The sequence below is a fragment of the Balaenoptera acutorostrata genome, chromosome 2, assembly GCF_949987535.1.
Source record: "Balaenoptera acutorostrata chromosome 2, mBalAcu1.1, whole genome shotgun sequence".
NCBI lineage: Eukaryota > Metazoa > Chordata > Mammalia > Artiodactyla > Balaenopteridae > Balaenoptera > Balaenoptera acutorostrata.
The window spans coordinates 139,054,801-139,075,484 of NC_080065.1; the positions used below are offsets into that span (position 1 = coordinate 139,054,801).

Genomic DNA, 20,684 nt, shown 5'->3' on the forward strand with positions numbered 1-20,684 from the left:
AGCAAGCAACTGTTAATGTTAAGAACCTAGATTTTTAGCAAAAGAGTTAGAATATGTAAAACCAGACAAAAACCTAACAAGAAGAGAAAACTACAGACCAGTATCCCTTATGAATATAGATGCAAAAATCCTCAGCAAAATACTAGCAAACCAAATTCGGCAACATATAAGGAGGATTATACACCATGACCAAATAGGATTTATCCCAGGAATGCAAGGTTGGTTCAATGTATGAAAATCAATCAATGTAATGCATTATATTAATAGGATAAAGAACAAAACCCATATGATTATATCAGTAGATGCAGAAAAAGCATTTGACAAGATCCAACACTTCTTCACGATAAAAACATTCAACAAACTGAGAATAGAAGGGAGTTCCCTCAACCTGATAAAGAGCACTGATGAAAAATGCACATTAACATTATATTTAATGGTAAAAGATTGAAAGCTTTCCCTTCTAAGGTCAGGAGCAAAACAAGGATGTCTGCTCTTGCCACTTCTATTCAACATTGTACTGGAGTTTCTAAACAGTTAGACAAGAAGAAGAAATAAACGGCATCTAGTTTCAAAAAAAAGAAGTAAAACTGTCTCTATTTGCAGATGACACTGTCTTGTGTATAGAAAATCCTAAGGAATCCACACCAAAAAAATATTATTAGAACTAATAAATTAGTTCAGCAAGGTTGCAAGACACAGGCTCAATATAAAAAGTCTATTATATTTCTGTACACTAGCAAGGAACAATATGAAAATGAAATACATATTTATTAGTCATTTCTCCAAGGAAGATATACAAATAGCCTATAAGCACATGAAAATAAGCTCAACATCATTCCTCATTAGGAATATGCAAACCAAACTGTAATGAGATACCACTTCACACCCACTAGAATGGCTATAATCAAAAAGATGGACAATAATAAGAGTTGGTGAGCATGTGGAGAAATTGGAACCCTCATACATAGTTGGTGGGAATGTAAAATGGTGCTGTCACTTTGGAAACAGTTGGCAGTTCCTTAAAGAGTTAAACATGGAGTTACTTTATGGCCCGGCAATTCTACTCCTTGATATATACCCAAGACAATTGAAAACATATGTCTACCCCAAAACTTGTACATGAATGTTCACAGCAGCATTATTCATAATGGCCAAAAGGTAGAAACAACCCAAATGTCCATCAGTTGATGAATGAATAAATAAAATGTGTTGTATTTGTACAGTGGAATATTATTCAGCCATGAAAAAGAATGAGGTACTGATGCATGCTACAACATGAATGAACCTTGAAAATATTATGCTTAAGTGAAAGAACCCAGACACAAAGGCCACATGTTATATGATTCCGTTTGTATAAAATGTCTAGGATAGGAAAATCCATGGGAACAGAAAACAAATTAGTGATTTCCAGAGACTGGGGGCAGTGGATAATGGGTAGGGACTGGGGGAAGTGGATAATGGGTAGGGACTGCTAATAGATATGAAGTCTCTTTTGAGGGGTGATGAAAATGTTCTGGAATTAGATAGTGGTGATGGTTGTACAACTTTGTGGATATATTAAAAATTACTGAGTTATACACTTTAAAGGGGTGAATTTTATGTTGAATTTTATGGTATGTGAATTATATCTCAATAAAAAAGAGGTACAATGTAAAATTAAAGTTTAGTAAAACTCTGTAATTTTATATGTTTATGAAATTGTATATATATATATGAAATTTTAGCATAAACTCATATCTATTCAAATATATTTGTAGTGCTGACCACCATAAAGGCGTAGAAGCCATAACCAACATAATAGTAATGAATGCACTTAGTGCCTATATTGCAGCATCTAAATGGTTATATTGATAATATTAAAGAGCCAAGGTTCCTTGGCAGAATGGTCGATTCCAGGTTAGAGCAGGAAACATACAGGTTGAGGCTGGAGAATCTTTTGATACCTTTTGTCAGAAAACAAAGAAGCTGTCAGTACTCTGTGACCATGTGCAAAAGACTAGGAGCCAACTTGAGAAGACTGCCTTGGGCTAAAAATAGGCTTATTTGGGAACCAAGAAGACTAATACTAGCACTGAATTGAAACATTAATTATGTTAAAATTTATGAGTTCATAATGAAAACAAATAATTGGCCATCTTTGGAGGATGCTAGGGAACCAAGTCCTTCTGAAAATCGGTAAATTAAGAATCAAGAACTTAGCCTGTCTTTCCTGTACTTCAGTGTAGGCCAAATAGTTGACATGGTAAAGTTTTTCTCCATGGAAGTATTCCAGCTAGTAAAGAAAGAATGATAGAATTAGAAATCACCATTTTGCAAACCCCTGATGAAATAAAGGATTTAGATGCGAATCATCTTTGGCCACCAACATCACAAAAGGAAAGACGACTGGACATTATGTGTTTCCCAAGGAATGCTCACACCAGCACCTATGAAGAGGCTGCCAGAATATCTCATCGAATTAGGTCAAGCCTCTAGGTCTAACTACCAGTTTACAGGAGGCAAAGTGGGGCAGACAGAGGAACATGTTGAGAGACACCACATCAACGCAGGAAGCAAAATGCAGACTGTGGGAAATGCTATAGAACAAATGACCCAGTTTCTTAAACAAATAAATGGTAAGGGGAAAAGAGACCTAGGAGATGCATCAGCTAAAAGCAGTAATGTGGGCCTTGTCTTGATCCAGATTTAAACAAACCAGCTGTAATAAGACACAAAAACATCAGGGAAGTTTGAACACCAACTAAATATTTGCTGATATTAAGTAACTGTGTTAATTCTTTGGGGTATTACCATGATATTAAAGGCCCACAGGAACAGGGCCTTCTGCCCCCAAGCTTACCGTGGGGCTGGTGGAGAGCAAAAGAGAAAATGTGCCCTCTGCCCACAGAGCCCAGGGAGGGAGAGAAGAGGGGCCAAGCCAGTGAAGCCCAGTTTATTCTTCCAGGTTTAAGGACATATGGTTTCTCCTCCATAGAGAGGAATGTGCAAGGGGTGGGGAGAGAGACAAGAGTGTTACCGAAGGGCTGTCTTCTACATGGAATCATGAGGATGGACAACCATGTTCCTATCACAATTGAGGCATAAACAAGTTCGTGCATGTAAAGCACCAAACCCCGGTGCTGCTCCATCACTCTTGGGGGTTGTTGTTCTGTAACTGCTCGTGTACAAAGCTGGATGGGGGGGTCGTGTGTGTGTGTGTGTGTGTGTGTGTGTGTGTGTGTATCCCTGTGCACTCTGTGTGCAGGGATTAGAGGCAGGACTTTGGGATATGCCAAGTAGAAGAAAGTTGTGAAGTGACCGTGGTGTCCCCAGCTTTCACTCATTCCCTGAAGCCTGGAGAGGAAGTAGGAATTGCAGTTAGCTGAACCACATGCGTGAGTTCTCCTGGCAACATGAGAGCTGAACCTGTCCTCTCCCCGTCCCCCCGTGTCTCCCTCTAGCTGCAACAGCAAACGCTACCTGGAGACGCTCCCCAACACCAGCATCATCATCCCCTTCCACAACGAGGGCTGGTCCTCCCTCCTCCGCACCGTTCACAGCGTGCTGAACCGCTCGCCCCCGGAGCTGATCGCCGAGATTGTCCTGGTGGACGACTTCAGTGACCGAGGTAGGGCCCATTTCACCCAGCTTCCCACCCTCCACACTCCGTTCAGTGACTTGCCAAAGGGGTGGTAGGTTTTTCCCATCTTCAGCAGCACCAGCATGTGGGCCACCATGTACTGATGCTTGAGGCCATGAACCTGGCACTGAACACAAGTTATCTTACTTAGTCCTCACAACGACCCATGAAATAGGTTCTGTTTTTATCCCATTTGTATCAATGTAGAAGTGCATTAAGCTGCAAATAATAGAGAACTTTAAATAATAGCTCAAACAAGTAAGGGGTTTATTCATTTATTCATTCATTTGATAATGAGATCCAGGATTGGTACAGCTGCTCAAGTCTATCATTGGAGAACCAGACTTCTTCTCTCTTCCCACTTCCTCATCCTCATGGTTACAAAATGGCTGCTGTACCTCTGGGAATTCTACCTTCCAGGCAGGAAGAAGGAGGAAGGGCAAAGAGAACAAAGCCTCTTCCTTTGAAGACTTTGCCTTCTTATTCAGGAAAGTCTCCCCAGAGGCTTTTGGCCAGAACTCTGACATTTGGGCACCCATATCTGCAAGGGTGGCTGGGAACATGAGTGTTCTGATTTTTGGCCTCTTTAGTAGAAATAGGAAAAGAAGTGGATTAGAGAAGGTATCAGGACAGCTCACCTACAGTATCTGCCACACCACTTTACAGATGCAGAAACTGAGGCTCAGAGAGGTTAAGTGATTTGCCCTTGGTCACACAGCTCTTAGATGGTGATGTGGTGACTAAGCCACATCTGTCTGACTCCACGCATATGATCTTAACCGCTAGACCACACTGCAGAGCCTCTTCGCTATGAGCCTCACCCATGGGTTTAAGAGACACAGAGGTGGAGCCACAAATGAAATCCAAGAAGAATTTGCCCTCCAGCCAATGGTCTCGAGCTTATTCTTTGCATCAGAGCTTTCACCACTTGCAGCAAAATCAAGAGAAGCCCTTTCCTCTTCTCACTTTCTTGTAGAGGCACTAATGAGTAGTGAAGAGAGGGAATCTAAGTACACTCCAGAATAATCAAAGCTGAGCTGCTTGCCGCCCCGTTTTAGTACTACACCCCACTTACATGGCGGGGTGTGTGTGTGTGTACACACATATACATACACACACATTTTGAACTCAGTTCCTACCATCTCTAATTCTCCCCATAACTCTTTTTTTTATTATTTATTTTATTTATTTATTTTTGGCTGCATTGGGTCTTCGTTGCTGCGCGCCGGCTTTCTCTAGTTGCAGTGAGCGGGGCTACTCTTCGTTGCAGTGCGCGGGCTTCTCATTGCAGTGGCTTCTCTTGTTATGGAGCACGGGCTCTGGGTGCCCGGGCTTCAGTAACTGTGGCTCACGGGCTCTAGAGCACAGGCTCAGTAGTTGTGGAGCATGGGCTTAGTTGCTCCACGGCACATGGGATCTTCCCAGACCAGGGCTCGAACCCGTGTCCCTTGCATTGGCAGGCGGATTCTTAACCACTGCGCCACCAGGGAAGCCCTCTCCCCTAACTCTTGACGTACACTCATTGTCATGGGACCCTTTACTTTTCCTTCTTTGCTCTTATCACATCAGAATTAAAATATAAATAAGTGTAACATGTGAGCATTGTGTGTGTAAACATTATCCTGTCGTGTGTTTCCTCTACCAGATTCCACATTCTGAGAGCTGGGACCACCCCATCAGTCTTGTTCACTACATATCCTCAACTCCTTAGGCATATAGTAGGTGCTTAATACATGTTTGACAACTAAATGATCAGAGCTCGTTTCCTCTGTTCCCTTAGCACTTCCGCCATGGTTACAATAGCATCCATTATATGAGATTTATTTGCGTCCCTGAAGCGAGGTCTGTGAAGTCACCTGTGGGTGTGTCTCCTTGTGTCTGTAGCACCATTCTTTAGCAATAGTTACCTCTTTGATCCTGGCCCTGTCACTTATTAACTCTATGACCTTGACCCAGTCACTTAATCTCTCTGTGCTTCAGTTCCCTCATCTGTAAAAGGGAATCTACCTCTTAGGTAGCTATGACTATTAAGTGGGTTAATACACGTCAAGTGGTTAGGACAGTACATGGCACAAAGTGAACATTAGAAATAAACATTTAGGGACTTCCCTGGTGGCGCAGTGGTTAAGAATCTGCCTGCCAATGCAGGGGACGCTGGTTCGAGCCCTGGCCCGGGAAGATCCCACATGCCATGGAGCAACTAAGCCCGTGTGCCACAACTACTGAGCCCGTGTGCCACAACTACTGAAGCCCGTGTGCCTAGAGCCTGTGCTCCACAACGAAGAGTAGCCCCCCCTTGCCACAGCTAGAGAAAGTCCGCGCGCAGCAATGAAGACACAGTGCCGCCAAAAATAAATAAATAAATACATTTATTAAAAAAAAAAAAAAAAGAAATAAACATTTAAGCTTGGTATTATCATTATTACTTTTAACATTATTTATGGCTAGTTTGTTGGAGTGGGTGTCAGGGATAAATGTACAGACATGGAGGTACGGTCTCCCCCTTTCCGTGGGTGAAAGGGCTTTGCAAATTGTAAAGCACTAAATAAATGTGCTATTGTCCCACCTTCCGCCTAAATTGTCTCCCCATCCATTCACCATTTCGGAGACCATTTCTATGTGCCAGGCCCATACATTATCTCATTTATTCTTGACAACAGGCTCTGAGGGAGGCCCTGGGGCCTCTGTGTCTCCGATGAGGAGCTGGGGTCAGGTGACTTGCCCAGACTTACACAGCCAGTGAGCAGAGCACCCAGACCCGTGGACTCAGAGCCCCAGACCCGTGCTCTACCGCTGCCTTTCCTGCCTTTCGTCCTTTACCCCTCCTCCTCTCCCAACCTCATCCTTCCCCCAGTTTGGGCCCGCCACCCCCAGGCCACGGGCTCTCAGCCAGGTGGTGAAAATGAATATAAATGAGCACATTGCTCAAGTCATTAACTGATGTCCACTTACTCTGCTGCGGCAGACACAGCCCCTGCTCCTTGGGGTGAACACCCGAGCCTTCCGTCAGGTTCTTGAGAGCCACAGCCGTGAGGGTTGCCCTCTGCGCTTGGCTCCCCTTCTTCGTGTACCAGCCACCGCAGGGCCTTTTGTTCTGGATCACGCCAGGCTCCATCCTGCCTTGGGATCTTCTCGTGTTCTTCCCTCTGCCCGGACATCCTCTTCCCAGCGCTTCCCATGGCTGGCTCCTCTCACTCTATCTTCACTTCGGTCCCCCACCCTTGCCGCTGTGCTCTCTTCTCCACGTGGGGTCACAGGGCTGTTTGCTGACCTATTATTAGCCTTCCTCATTAGACCATTTGTGGTTAATAAATGTTTGTGAATTAGTGAATGAATGAATGAGGGGGGGCAGAGAAGAAGGGAAAATATATGGCAGCTACAGCTGTATCCACACACAGGGGAAACCATCACTCGCAACAGGGTCGTCTTCAGTCAGCGAGATAGATGTGGCTGTGGGAGACACAGCGGTTCCTTTGGTGACCGGCGCTGGCCCGCGTCTTTGGGTTTCAGGTTCAGGTCCCTGTCGCCTGTTTTCTGAAGCAGGGGGCAGACCCATAGCACTTGGCAGGATCCATCTCTGAGCCTCTCAAGGCATTAGTCCTCCAGAGGGAGAGTGAACCCGGCATCATCCAGATTAGAAACAGCAGTTCTACTTGTTGGGTTAGAAAATAGCTTCAAGGTCATCCAAGGCTACTGGCTTTGAACGTGTGCCTCTGAGCAGTAGGGGTCCCAGGAATGCGTCAGGGAGCGCTGTGAGGGCTGTGAAGAACCTCACAGGTGCAGGTGGGGTTCACGTACCTCTCCTGGCATGGTCTATATTTGGTTTCCGGAAAATTGTTCACTAAGAGGAACTCCACTGCTTAAAAATGTGTGAAAATTGCAGATGTAACAGCCTACTCATTGTACAGATGGGAAACCTGAGTCCTGGAGCAGTGGACAAGCTTGACTAAGAGCACATGGCCAGCTGGTTGCAGACGAGAGACAAGAATCCCCACTCTATGCTCCCATTACAGCCTGTCCCCTCGTCTTAGCTGTGAATGTGAAACATCTGCAGAAGCACATTACTGTTTTCTACCCCCCAGGATGCTTCTCAATACATCATTTTCCATTGTACTAAAGAGCAAACTTCTTGCTAAAGAGAGCTCATTATCAAACACGACCAATCCTGGACCATAATGGTTTATGCTCCAATATCCCAATTTCCTCAGTGTTGTACTCAGTGATGAAAATAACGTGATTCCCCCTCCCCCAATAAAAGAAGACTGTAACAATCTTGAGAAAGAAAAGGTAAATTTTATAAGAATGACATTCACCAAGTAACATCTGTTTCTCCAGAGAGCAAAAACATTAACCCAATGCAGTACCGTTCCCAAACCCTAATAAGATAGAGAAGAGAATGAATACTGTCCCATTTCACAGACAGGAATGAGAACTGAGGCCCCTGACTGTTGCCCTTTTTTCTCAGTGAATCGGGCATGGAACCCAGAGGAGAACACTTACCTCATGCCCCTCAGTCCTGCACATTAGCTGTCAGATTTTGCAACCTGCGTTCTTCAGAAAAGCAATCATTCTTCTTGTTTCAAGAAGAAATTCTCAAGGCAGCTTTGGAAGAAGAACTTACTCGGCAGTGATTGTTTTAAAAATGAGATTTGAGAGAAAAAACTTCAGAATTATAGAGAGGCCTGTCTCAAGTACGGCAAATATGGGCCATCGTGAAAGACGGATTTCTCTGGGCCACGTGAGCAGAGGCAGTTCTCAGAGTTGAAATTCATAGATGCTAACTACAGGCTTGATTGGCGCTGCCTGGCAGAAGGCATTTTCCTCTGAAATGAGCCTCTTCCAGGATCCTCAGGGCAACTAATTTTAATTTGGCTGAGGGTCAAGACCTCAGGTAGGAGACAAAATTGGAGCAGATGAATTCTTGAAATAAGATCCAGAGCTTTGGGCAGGCAGCACTGGGGACTAGAGTGAAGGCAAACGTTGGCCCCGGAATAATCCTGGCCCTGCTTGCAAATAGAGCACTGCGGAGTTTTCCAGGGGACTCCAAAAGCTCTTCAAATGTGGAGGCTTGGCTTGAGGATGAGGAAGACATAGAGGTGTTTTTGCACTAGTGGGAGAAAGGTGAGAGTGTAGGGTGGCAGACCTGCCTCCAGATTACACTGCCCAGATAGGAGATCTTTATTAGGAAAAACAAAAGGGGTCTTTGTTCATTCGTTTCTTTCTATTCTCCTTCCCCTCCCCATTTCCAAACAATATTGGTTTTCCAAAAAAAATAGGGTATGTAGCCGTGGATGGGAGTATTGTCTTTGGATGAACTGTGGGCCGCCTGGAATGATGAGGTGCAGAAACGAAAGGCTATGATATATTCGCACTGATATCATTTCCCCCAACTCAGCTCCCCATCAGCAAACAAACAAAAACATACACATGGAAGGGTTCCCTGAAAGGAGGTTCTTAAGCAAGCAAGCGTTTATGGAGCTATCAACAGATTGTTGGCAGTGATTGGTGCTGGAGGGAGTGTGGATATTGCAGGGCCCATTAGTACACATGGTAGAGGCTCTCACCATTGAGACCAAGGTCCCAGCTCTTCCTTCTGTGATGGGCTTATTAACTCTGACCTGCGCTGTCACACCATGCCAGTCCTGGAGACACGTCAAGGAGATCCGTTTGCCCTGACCCGATTTGCATTGCAACGTACCACTCTTGACACGAGCCCATCAGCATCTATTCCTCGTTTCTTGTCATCTCTCTCGAAGCCTTAGTTTGCTTCCAGGACCACCACAACTGTCGGGATGGCCATTCCCCACTTTCAGCATATTGTTTGGGTTCTCTTCACCTTGAGTTTTGTGCTGCTGAATTTGTTTTTCTCTACATTTGTCCTGATTTCATTCATATTCATATATTCAGCAAAATTCATGAAATGACTTTGTGCCCGTTGCTGCAGCAGGTGCTGGGGCTACAACGGGAATAAAATAGACTTCTCTTCTAAGGCTCACATCCAGCAGGGCAGACAGACAAGGTAAGGGGCAGTCGTAAGACCATGGATTATGTGCCCCTTGGTGGAGGTCCAGGCGCTGTCGAGCACGGAGAAGATCAGGGAAGACTTCCCAGAAAAAATTCCAGCTGAACTCGATCCTAAGGATAAGCAGATACTGCTCCTTGGGGTAGGGAAGGGAGAAGAATGTTCCAGGCAGAGGGAACGTCATGAGCACAGGCTAGGAGTCAAGACGGAAATGTGGAAAGCGCAGAAAGAGCCATCCATAACCTCATCTCCTGGAGGCAATTACTGTTAACATTTAGGGTTCTTCCCTTTCCCAGTGATTTTTTTTTTTTAACAGGCCTTATTTTTTAGAGCAATTTCAGGTTCACAGCAAAATTAAGCTGGAAGCACAGAGAGTTCCCATCCACCCCTCCACCCCCTACACATATCCCCCCTTACCCACTCCCTCATCAGTGTCCTGCACCTGCATCAGAGGGGTACATTTGTTACAATGGATGAACCTACAGCAACCCATCATTATCGCCCAAAATCCATAGTTTATGTTAAGGTGCACTCTTGGTGTTATATATTCTGTGGCTTTGGACAAATGTATAATGACATGTGTCTACCATTATAGCATCATATGGAGTAGTTTACTGCCCTAAGAATCCTCTGTGCTCTGCCTATTCATCTCTCCCTCCCTCCTAACCCCTGGCACCCACTGACCTTTTTACTGTCTCAGTAGTTTTGCCTTTTCTAGAATGTCTAATAAAATTGGAATCAGACAGCATGCAGTCTTTTCAGATCAGTTTCTTTCACTTAGTAATACGCACTTGGTGTTCCACCATGTCTTTTTATAGCTTGTAGCTCATTTCTTTTTAGTGCTGAATACTATTCCATTGTCTGAATGTACCACCATTTACTTATCCATTCACCTACTGAAGGGCATCCTGGTAGCTTCCAAGTTTTGGCAATTATGAATAAAACTGCTCTAAACATCAACGTACAAGTTTTTGTGTGGACGTAAGTCTTCAGCTCACTTAGGTAAATACCAAGTAAGGTGGCAGTTGCTGGATCATATGATAAGAGTATGTTTAGTTGTGTAAGAAACTGCCAAACTGTCTTCCAAAGTGACTATGCCATTCTGCATTCCCACCAGCAATGAATGAGAGTTCCTGTTGTGCCACATCCTTGCCAGCATTTGGTGTTGTCAGTGTTTTGGAGTTTTGCCATTGAAATAGGTGTGTAGTGGTTTCTCATTGTTGTTTGGATTTGCACTTCCCTGTGACATTTGCTATTGAGCATCTAATCTGCCATCTGAACATGTTCTTCGGTTCCCAGCCTCTGTTCATTTCCATTTTCTCTTTCATACCCTCCCAATCCCCCTCTAGTTGCAGGCCAACTGACGTAACTCATGTCTACAGTCTGGTGTGTATCCTTCTAGACCACGCTGCATCATAACACTAACGTGTAGTAGCAAGAGCTAATACTTATTGAGCATTCGTGCTCAGTGCATTTACCCATTCATCACCTCAGCACTGTTGTGGCTTCTGTCATTCCCAGTGTGAAAACCACTGGACTCAATGATCTCAGACCTCCTTTTTCTACTTAATAAAGGTAATATTTTATCCCCATTTTACAGATGAGAAAACTGAGATACAGAGAGGTTCAGTAAATGGCCAGTCTACTTAGAACAACGAGGCAGGACTTTGATTCAAAACCATGCATTCTGATTCTAGAACTTCTGCCCCTAATCTTTACATGTTTTTTTCTCCCCTTTTAATGGGATCATACTGTACACATTGCTCTTCTTTTTTTCCCCTGTTAATATATCACAGACATCCCTCAGGTCAATAGGTATAGTGCTAACTCATCTGTTTTTTTGCTAGCTAGATAATAATCCATAATGTGAATCTACATTTAGCCCCTTTACATTACGCTTTGTGTAGTGGACATCCAGTTATATTTAACTTTGTATCCAGGTTTCTTCCACTAAGTTTTCTACAGTCATTTCCCCCTTGTCATTATAAAATGACTATCACATCTCTCCTCCTCTGAGTCAGTTGTGAGACAGAGACAGGATTCACACGACTCCAGAATATGAGGCGTATTGTTGGAGAGGCTGATCCGGAGAGCACAACATGGATCTGTCCCTACCACTTTGCTCCTGAACTGACTGATGCAGGGACAGGCTGAGCAGCGAGGAGCTGTGGGCCTCCCTGGCAGGGCAGAGGCTGTGCCGGTGAGTGCACCACAGCAGGGAAAGCATAAATTAGCAGGCCGTGTGGACAGCATGAGCATTCATACTTTGGCCTGCCCTGTGTCCCCTCTCCTGGCCGCCCCAGAAATGAAATATTGTTCCTTCTTTGGAACTGTGAAGGCAGGGGAAACAGTTCCATCTTACAGATGACAAAACTGAGGCTCTGAGAGATCGATAGGAGGTGTCCTAAACTGCTTACCTGCCCTTAGAGGAGTCCCCTCCTGGTTAGTCATCCCATTTGACGGGAGGGACCCATCTTCCCCATGATGGGTTCCATAACCTTAAGAATCACACTTCCTATGTATCAGTCTCTAGGGTGTCTTACCACTAAGAAAATCCACAGTTTTCTTAATTCTCTTCTCCTTTCATATAACATCCTGAATGCTTCTCCCCTCAGACTCCAAAGGAGAGAGCTGCTAAGAAGATTAAAGCTGTTACAGAATATCAATTAGTTTATAATGGGGGAAATCTATAAACCTTTTGGTGGCTATCTGGCAAGGACACAGCATGCAGGAGTCGATATGCTTATGGTATATTTTGTGCATCTTAAAAAAAAACCCAGGATTTTGTGAATCAAGCACTATATAAATGATTTACTGGGATAGCAAAAAAAAAAAAAAATCAAATAAATCACTCAGATTGCATCTGAAGCATCAAAAGCTCTGATGTTTGGGAAAGAATCGTTTCTGTAATGGAAAATAGCTGCATTATATTTTCAGAAAGGTGATGCTTCTATAGCGGTAGGCGAGCCTTCTATATTTTAAAAACTTGGTGCAGCAAAACTGTGCTAAATTGCTGATACTCTCCTGATTTTCTTGTGAGGATTAAAGTCTAACCTTTTCCACTGTTTTAGTGTTCCCTTAAAAATTAAATGGGGGGAAGCAAAACCCAATGAAGCAGGTGACTGGAGGTCCTTGGAATAAGGTCCCCAGGGAGAGAGCCACAGAGCTGCCCCCCTTCTGTCATAGTCTTTCTTCAGAAAGCTCCTGGGCCTTTCTGCCATCTTAGGTCTGACATGAATTGTTATTTACTCAGGGCCTAGAGGGAAATGAGATTTGAGGCTGAAATAAAAGAAGGAGGTCCCTTAGTACCTCACTTGATCGAGTGCAAACCATCCAAGTCCTTTTCCCATCCTTCTTTTAACTCAGTAAGTGGGGAGCTGAAAGAGCTGGTTTTGTCTGCCTTATAGAGGGGAAGAAGCAGTAACAGCAATAATAATAATGCTGTGTAACACCTAGACAGCACTTACCATGTGCCAGACACTGTCGTAAGCAATTTAAACATATTATACTTAGTTTTATTGAGAGCTTCTTAGCCAACATTTGCCTAACGGGAAAATTCACATTTAGTAGAAAATTCAAACCCAAGTACAAGGAATTCACCTCCTCTCCATATCCCACCCCCTAAATAAAACAACTTTTAGGTAAAAACAACAACAAAACTGCTAGGTAAAGATATGAAATGCTCAGTCATGACATCTGATATACATCCATATGTCTAAGGAGGTATGTTCTGCTGTTTTCATTCACAATCAGTGTAACTGGACAGGGCCGGTACCCAGCTCAAGTTCAGCTGCTTGCCACTCAAAAGGCCAATACTCAGGAGACAAGTGTTGGCGGGAAATGAAAAGTCTCTTTATTCAGGGGCCAGCAACCTGGGAAGATGGTGGACTAATGTCCTAAGACCATCTCCAACTTGCCAGTTAGGAGATAAAGATTTTGAAAGCAGTGTGAAGGAGGGGACTGCAGGGTGCATGCTCAGCTCGTACACAATTCTTGGATGGGTTGGCATCAAGATGAAGCTTCAAGCGTCACCCCTGTTCTGGTTTCACCCGGTCTGAGGTCTCTGTGCTTGTGGTCCGCAGTTTTCTGGTGGAGGTCTGCTTCCTGTAAAAACAACTTAGGAATGTGTGTCAGGCCTTTATCTGTATCTTTCAGGGACCTGGGAGTTCAGTGAGTCTGGGGCTGATTTATAGTCTCAATTGTTACCAGTTTCCCAGACCAACAAGTATTGTTAGTGTCTACATCTTCACATTTCCTAATCATTAACTCCTGAGCCAGCCTTTTGAGACTCAGGTGGGGGGCCTGGGAGACTAAAGCTTTTCTACAAAGAAGAGGCAGGTGGAGGACATGGGGGGGTGTCAGGGGGTCTGTCCTGGGAAGGCCCCATAGGGTCCTGCTTGGTTACATAAATATTAGCCAGCTCCTCTAAATAATATTGGTTCTAGCAGGTTAACGGAGCACATCGGCCAAAAAGTAGGCATCAGCTCTAACCTACTGACCAACACCAGACCCATGGGCAGCTGTGAAATGACTCATTGGCAAAAGATATCAATACTTCAGGAATTCTTCCCAATTTCCTTGCAAAACTTCCAGTCCCCGAAAGGTTCAGTCACGTCTTTATCAGGCAGCCACAGCTCCAGAGCCAATTTTGGTTTGATTTGAATCCAGAGGCACCTTCAGATCTGTAAACACCGGAGGCTTAAAATGTTTCCAGTTTTCATAGCCAAAAACAGGCAATGCTTGACAGTTCTGAAGATCAGGAAGGCCAGATCCAGACATTTATACATCTCTTATTTATTGCAAAAATTAAAAGGAGAAGATTGCAGCACTGTTAATCAATATAGTGTTCGTGGGCATTGAAGTTTTCATTTCTCTTTTCTCTCTTTTTATTCTCCTGTTTTCCTATCTGAAACAGAAAAATCTCATGAAAATGTAATTCTTGCATCATTGTATAGAACAAAGAAACAGGCATGTGAAGACCACAGTAACACTCTTTCCTCTTGTACTATTTAGGGACGTTGGGTCCTGTAAAGTATTAACAGACGCAGACTGCCTTTTTCAACCTTTGGGATCCTTGTATACACTCAGGTCCTTCTCCTGAAAGACCAAGCTACTCATTCTTCCCAGAATGATAAAAATATATATATTTATTTGTTAGCTTCATGAATGCAGACCTCTTCAGAGATGCCCACATTGTTTATGAGCAACCGGGAATCTCAAAATAACCAATAACTCCCACCATCTACTGTGCCAATTAATGAATGGGATTTATTGGGCATTGCTAATAATATGTAGTGAGGTTGAAAACAGATGGAATTATAAGGCTGTTTTCTGCCCAGTCTTCTCAGAAACTTTTAATTTTTTTTTTTTCTGTGTGCTATCAGAATATATAGTCTGGAATATTCTGAATAATAACTGCACTCCAGTCTCCATTAATGGAAAGCTCAAACTAACAATTACCTTCCCAGAAACCTCCACAGCAGCCAACAGATCTGTTTTAACCAGGCGGGAGGAAAGACCAGCCCTGACCTTTCCCAGAAAACATGTTTCTGCTTCCCTGTGACAGAAGAAGCAATACTTTTAACTCATGAATGAATGAAGATGACCTGTAAATAGACCTTCCTCCCGAGCAGCTGACTCTCAGCATTCTTTGTCGTAGACGCAGAACCCTGTCGCCCCCATCTCCCACCCTTTCCAGCTGAGGGAAGACAGGGTGGCGTAGTCAGTTTGGTGGACTGCTCCTCACCTACCATTCATTCCTTGTGATCTTGAAGGGACAGCCGGTCGGTGATACCACCCAGCCACAAAGGAGGCTCCAGCCCGCCTGGCCAGTGCTGTCCCATCCCCATGGCCATGGTGATCCATCCAAGGCGCCAGCCTGTGATGCCAGCTGAGCCTGACCTAACTCCAGGCCAGTTCCGCCCCTGTCCTTTCCCCTCCCGTGAGCCAATACACCGTCCTCTTGCGTAAGTTCATCACGGGTGGGTTTCCGTCACTCCCAACCCACAAGCTGTAACTACCATCCTCCCTTTCACGGGTCAGGTGAAGATTAAGTGAGGTAATGCACTAGAGATAGCGCAGGGCCCAGCCCACGGTGGGCGTTCAGTAAGTGCTCACCGGTGACGCTGTTGTGGTGATGGGGGTTATCATGACTGTCCACAAGGCGGTGAGCGCTCGGCTACCCCATCTATCTCAGGAGTCTCGTTACAGGGATTAGATGAAACTAGAAATGTGAAGGAGCCTAAAGAGCTAAAAAGTGCCATAAAGACATAGAGGAGGATGCTGATTTCCACAGAAGGCAAGAACCCTGAGGAGAACCCTCCAGTCAGGTAGCCAAGGAGAAAGTGACCTCAAAGGCAGGTAGTCCACGCCGGGAGTGTGTCCCACACGGTCTCCGGTTCCAGCTAAGTTCACGTAGGGCTTCTTAACTCTTATCCCTATCAGCACCAACAGAGGAGCTAGTTCCATTGCAGCTTACCAGGGCCCACTCACAGAGATTCTGATCGGTGGTTCTGGGGTGGGCCCCAAGAACCTGCATTCTCAGCAGGCATCTCAGATTACTCTGATAGAGTTGAAATGCTGCTCAGACTTGGAAAACACTGGATTATAGGAATAGAAGACCGTATATCACAAATATATGCTTTGTGATACAGTTGGATGGTGATATCTTTGGATGTAGACCCTGGATTACCTTAAGTGCAAAACTGCATGGCCCTTATCGGAGGAGCTAAGTTAAGATGCCTTCAGCCTCAGTCAGACCCCTGTTTTTCAGGATGCCTTGTCATAAATAACTGCCTCACTGTAACAGGCCTGTGCGGATTTATGGTCCCACATTTAATTTCAACCGCTATTCATTAATCCTCATGATCTCACTTAAATTATTAAACAGTCATATTCCAATTTTGAGGGCACCAATTATATCCTTGAGAGGCTGTTATTATCTGGATGATCACATGCACTCAGCCAACACTAGACTGTTTTCTCCCCACTCATCAGAATTTTATACTTTTTCAGGATTTTGTTAGTTGCTGAGTGTGTGCGTTTCATATGACAGGATCTCACTGCTGAGGAGTTATGAAATATTAGAGCAGGGGTTCTCAAATTCTGGTGCACATAAGAATCACCTGGAAAGTATGTTTAACATGCAGATTCCCAGGCCCCACCCCAGCATGACTCCAGGTTCTCTTGTCTGGGTGGAGGCTGGGAATCTGCATTATAACCAGCTCTCTGGGGATTCTGATCCAGGCAGTCCTGGGAGCACTATAGGGAAACTGAAGCCCAGAGAGGGGAAAACTCTCATTCACAGCCCCTCAGGAGAGCCACAACCTACATCTCTGGCCTGTTGTAAGGACCAAATGAGATAATAGATGGGAAGGCACTTTGGAAAGTATTCAGCACTCTATAAATACAAGGAGGCACTATTATTTTCAAGCTGGAACGGCTTTGTGACAGAAATGGCTTGGCGCTTTCTCTCTAAATTACCATAATCACCTGTTTGAGGCCCCAACCAGGCCCATAACTCTAAATTCACCAGACGTGGAATAAATTCCTCCTGAAATGTCCAATAAAATGTTTTTTGATGTGAGAATGTGCTTGGGTCCCTGCCTGGTCCTCAGTCAGAAGCACCCTGCCTTCTCCACTGCTGTCCTATCTATTCTGGGGTAGACCAACATCTCCAATTTGGGGGTACCTGGCTTAAAAGCCCTGCTTTCCAGCACATGGATTTTGATCTTTCCTGGGACATTTAAAACTTACCAGTGAACCTTTTTGCCCCCAAAAGCGCTTTCTCCATATGAGCTCACTTCTAACCACTTTCATGGCCTTAGAAATAGAAAAACCCAAGTCAAGACAGCCGGGTTTGGGTTCTTTCAGCTCAGGGTACTCACCTGCTTATGTGTGCTGGAGTGACCTGTAAGGCCGGGTCAGTAATTCTGAGAGCTACCTCTGTGCACCTGTTCCACGTCTGTCCTGCTGTGTCATGATTAACTGGACAGCTCTTAGGAAAGCGTTTCCTCATATTGAATTATACTTCTCCTCACCACACCCATCAACGGAGTCTACCTCCTCTGCCCTGATCTTCCCATGACTCCCTCCAGGTTTCTGAAGACCCTGTTTGTATCCCTACCCCCAAGTGCCTCCCACTGCAAAATAAATTCCTAAAACAATGTGGTAGAGTGAGTTCAAGAACAGGCACTCCGGTTCTATTCACATTTCAACCTTTATTTTTCAATATTTCTTCCACACTCCCGCGGATCCTATCTCTCAGCAAGCTCTCCACATGTAAAACCTCGAGTTCAGGCTTTGCAAGTTACCCACACACACAGTCTATTTTTAAATCTGGAAGAAATCAAGGCTTTCCACTGATGGAAGAGAGCTTAGTGTTCCCAGGCAGCACGACTTCAGAGTTCAGGGAATTTCTGCCCTGCTTTCAGGAATCTTCACCCAGCCTCTACATTTTAGAGCGGAGGCAGGGAGGCCCACTGGGTACTTCAGTCAAGTGACTGGTTCATGACCAAGTCCTGCTCCCAATCAAGGAGCGCCTGTGGCTGGCGGGGTGCAGTCCCCACATCTGTCTGGCGCCTCCAGAGGTCAGGCACACAATCACAGCCCTCGATCCAGACTGTTCCCGGTCAGCAAGACCATCCGTTGTGCTCAAAGGGCAAGGCTGCAGCACCAGGTATAGACACCCGGTTTGTCCTTTTGTTTTCCTTCACTGACTTAATATATGAGCCAAAGCTCATCCTTGAATACATTTCAGGCCCAACTAGTGCAGTGAAGTATCCGCCCCATTTTAACATGTTAGCTAATTGCTAACACAGCATATACACTGCACTCTTTCAACAGGACTGGACAACAGTTTTAGTCATCTAACAAAGGCATTTTCCCTTTTGACAGTTTCTTTGGATGCTCACCAGTGTCTATAGCTAACTTAATTACCCAAGCCCACCTTGGCAGTACCAGGAACAAATTTTATGGCCACCAACTCCCCTGTAGATACAGCATAAAATTATGCATGTGCAAATTATTTTTGAAAAAACTAGATGCAAAACTTTAAGTTGTTTGGGCTTTGAATCCTTGGGTTCTAAGCACCCTAGGTTTAGAGTCAGACAGTAGGGTGACATTGAACTAGTACTTAACCTCTCTGTGCCTCAGTGAGTAACACTGGGCTACTTCCTTAAAGAGTTGTGCAGGGCTTCCCTGGTGGCGCAGTGGTTGAGAATCTGCCTGCTAATGCAGGGGACACGGGTTCGAGCCCTGGTCTGGGAAGATCCCACATGCCACAGAGCAGCTGGGCCCGTGAGCCACAATTGCTGAGCCTGCGCGTCTGGAGCCTGTGCCCCGCGACGGGAGGGGCCGCGATAGAGAAAGGCCCGCGCACCGCGATGAAGAGTGGCCCCCGCTTGCCGCAACTGGAGAAAGCCCTCGCACGAACCGAAGACCCAACACAGCCAAAAATAAATAAATAAATAAATAAAATCAAGTAAAACTTTAAAAAAAAAAAAAAAAAAAAAGAGTTGTGCAGATTCATTGAGGTATTGCTCGTGGAGGGCTTAGAACAGTGGCTGGCTCAGAGTAACCGTGGGTTAACCATACCATAAGCATTAACCTGGATGTCATAATATTCCTTGATTATGAAACTCTCTGTGTTCATCTGTTCCTTCTTTTTCCTTCATCCCCCTTTGTATCTGCAGCTTATGGACCCCAAAACTTAAACTTCATTATTAATAATAATAATGTATGAGAACAATAGTAAATGCCACTCTTTATTAACACTTAATATGTGCCAGGAAGTGCTAATTCATGATCTCACTGAGTCCTAGGAGATTGGCATTATTGTCCTGATATTACAGATGATAAGACTGAGAATTAGAAAGATTCAGTTCACACAGCAAGCAAATGGCAGAGTCAGGGTCCAAACTCAAGTTTATTTGGATCCAGAATACTACGCCATTAAGTATTATTTCGTCTATGACGGTAGGAATAGCATGGAAGGATTTTATGCTTTATATTTTCCTATTTTATTTCTTATAGATTCATTCACTCTTGACTCCTTGACTTTGAAAATCAGGGGGCAGGTTGACCTGGGATGGAATATCCACCTATCAGGAAAATGAATGAAAAACTAGACATTTTTCTGCCTGAATTCCCACATTCGATTTGCTGAGGAATTTTCCCCCTTCTAAAGCAAAGTGTGATTTTCTTTCCCTTCAACCTTCATGCCGCTGGAAAATTTTAAATTATTCAAGACATTGAAGGTTTATTATCTACTGCAAGGCTGTAATGTAATTGCAAGGTATCATTTAAAGAGCTGTCTGTCTGTATGAACCACCTTGTTCTGAATACCTCCTGCTCCTGCATAGAGCGAGATGTGCGTGTATCTATCAGCGGTGGTTTATAACTGCCTTAGATCAACCGTATTATTCTTTCTCCACGGCCCAAGCCCCCAGATAAATGTCTGGTGATGCACGGAGCATTGAAGTCGTTTGTGTATCATCAGTGGTTTATTTCTCTTCTGTCATTTGCATCTTGATGGACAGCCATGTGTTTGAGGGATTTCATTTTCGTTACAGACTTCGATCACATTGCCCGTGTGTAATACCAATTTGGATATTAACCACCCCAATTAGGGAATGCTCTTTCAAATATTATATCACCCCCAAGTCGTGCTATTCATACCATGTTCGTCATGAAGATATAAATGCAAACTCTTGTCTTAGTCTTGCTTTTGACACCTGTTTCCATATAGAGAGGTAGCCTTTCCCAGTGTTAATCATCAGTGACAAGAGAAAATATCTTCGTGTGGGCGTGGGTGGGGAAGATACATCATTTTTTCCTCCGTAAATGTCTCATCAATTCAGTGGCATTATGGAGTAAAAAGTTCATCAAGTGACTTTTCCAGGTATTGATATGGAACAAATAGACCAGCTCTGGTTCCAGCCCTGCCAGTAAATAGCTTTGTGACCTTGAGCAAATTACATCATCTCTTTGGGCTTCAGTGTCTGCATCTATAAAGTACGGATGACTTCTCACATCCTGTCAAGC

At 44.4% G+C, this 20,684-nt stretch overlaps 1 protein-coding gene across 5 annotated transcripts in view; it reads left to right on the forward strand.

Annotated features, from left to right (window-relative positions):
- The window catches only part of GALNT10 (polypeptide N-acetylgalactosaminyltransferase 10), a 226,443-nt gene that overhangs the window by 133,451 nt on the left and 72,308 nt on the right, over positions 1–20,684 (forward strand). For all 5 annotated transcript variants that reach the window (XM_057541240.1, XM_057541241.1, XM_057541243.1 and 2 more), the window contains one exon: positions 3,441–3,607. In XM_057541240.1, coding sequence (XP_057397223.1) covers positions 3,441–3,607 — 167 coding nt within the window. The remainder of the gene's footprint in view (positions 1–3,440; positions 3,608–20,684) is intronic.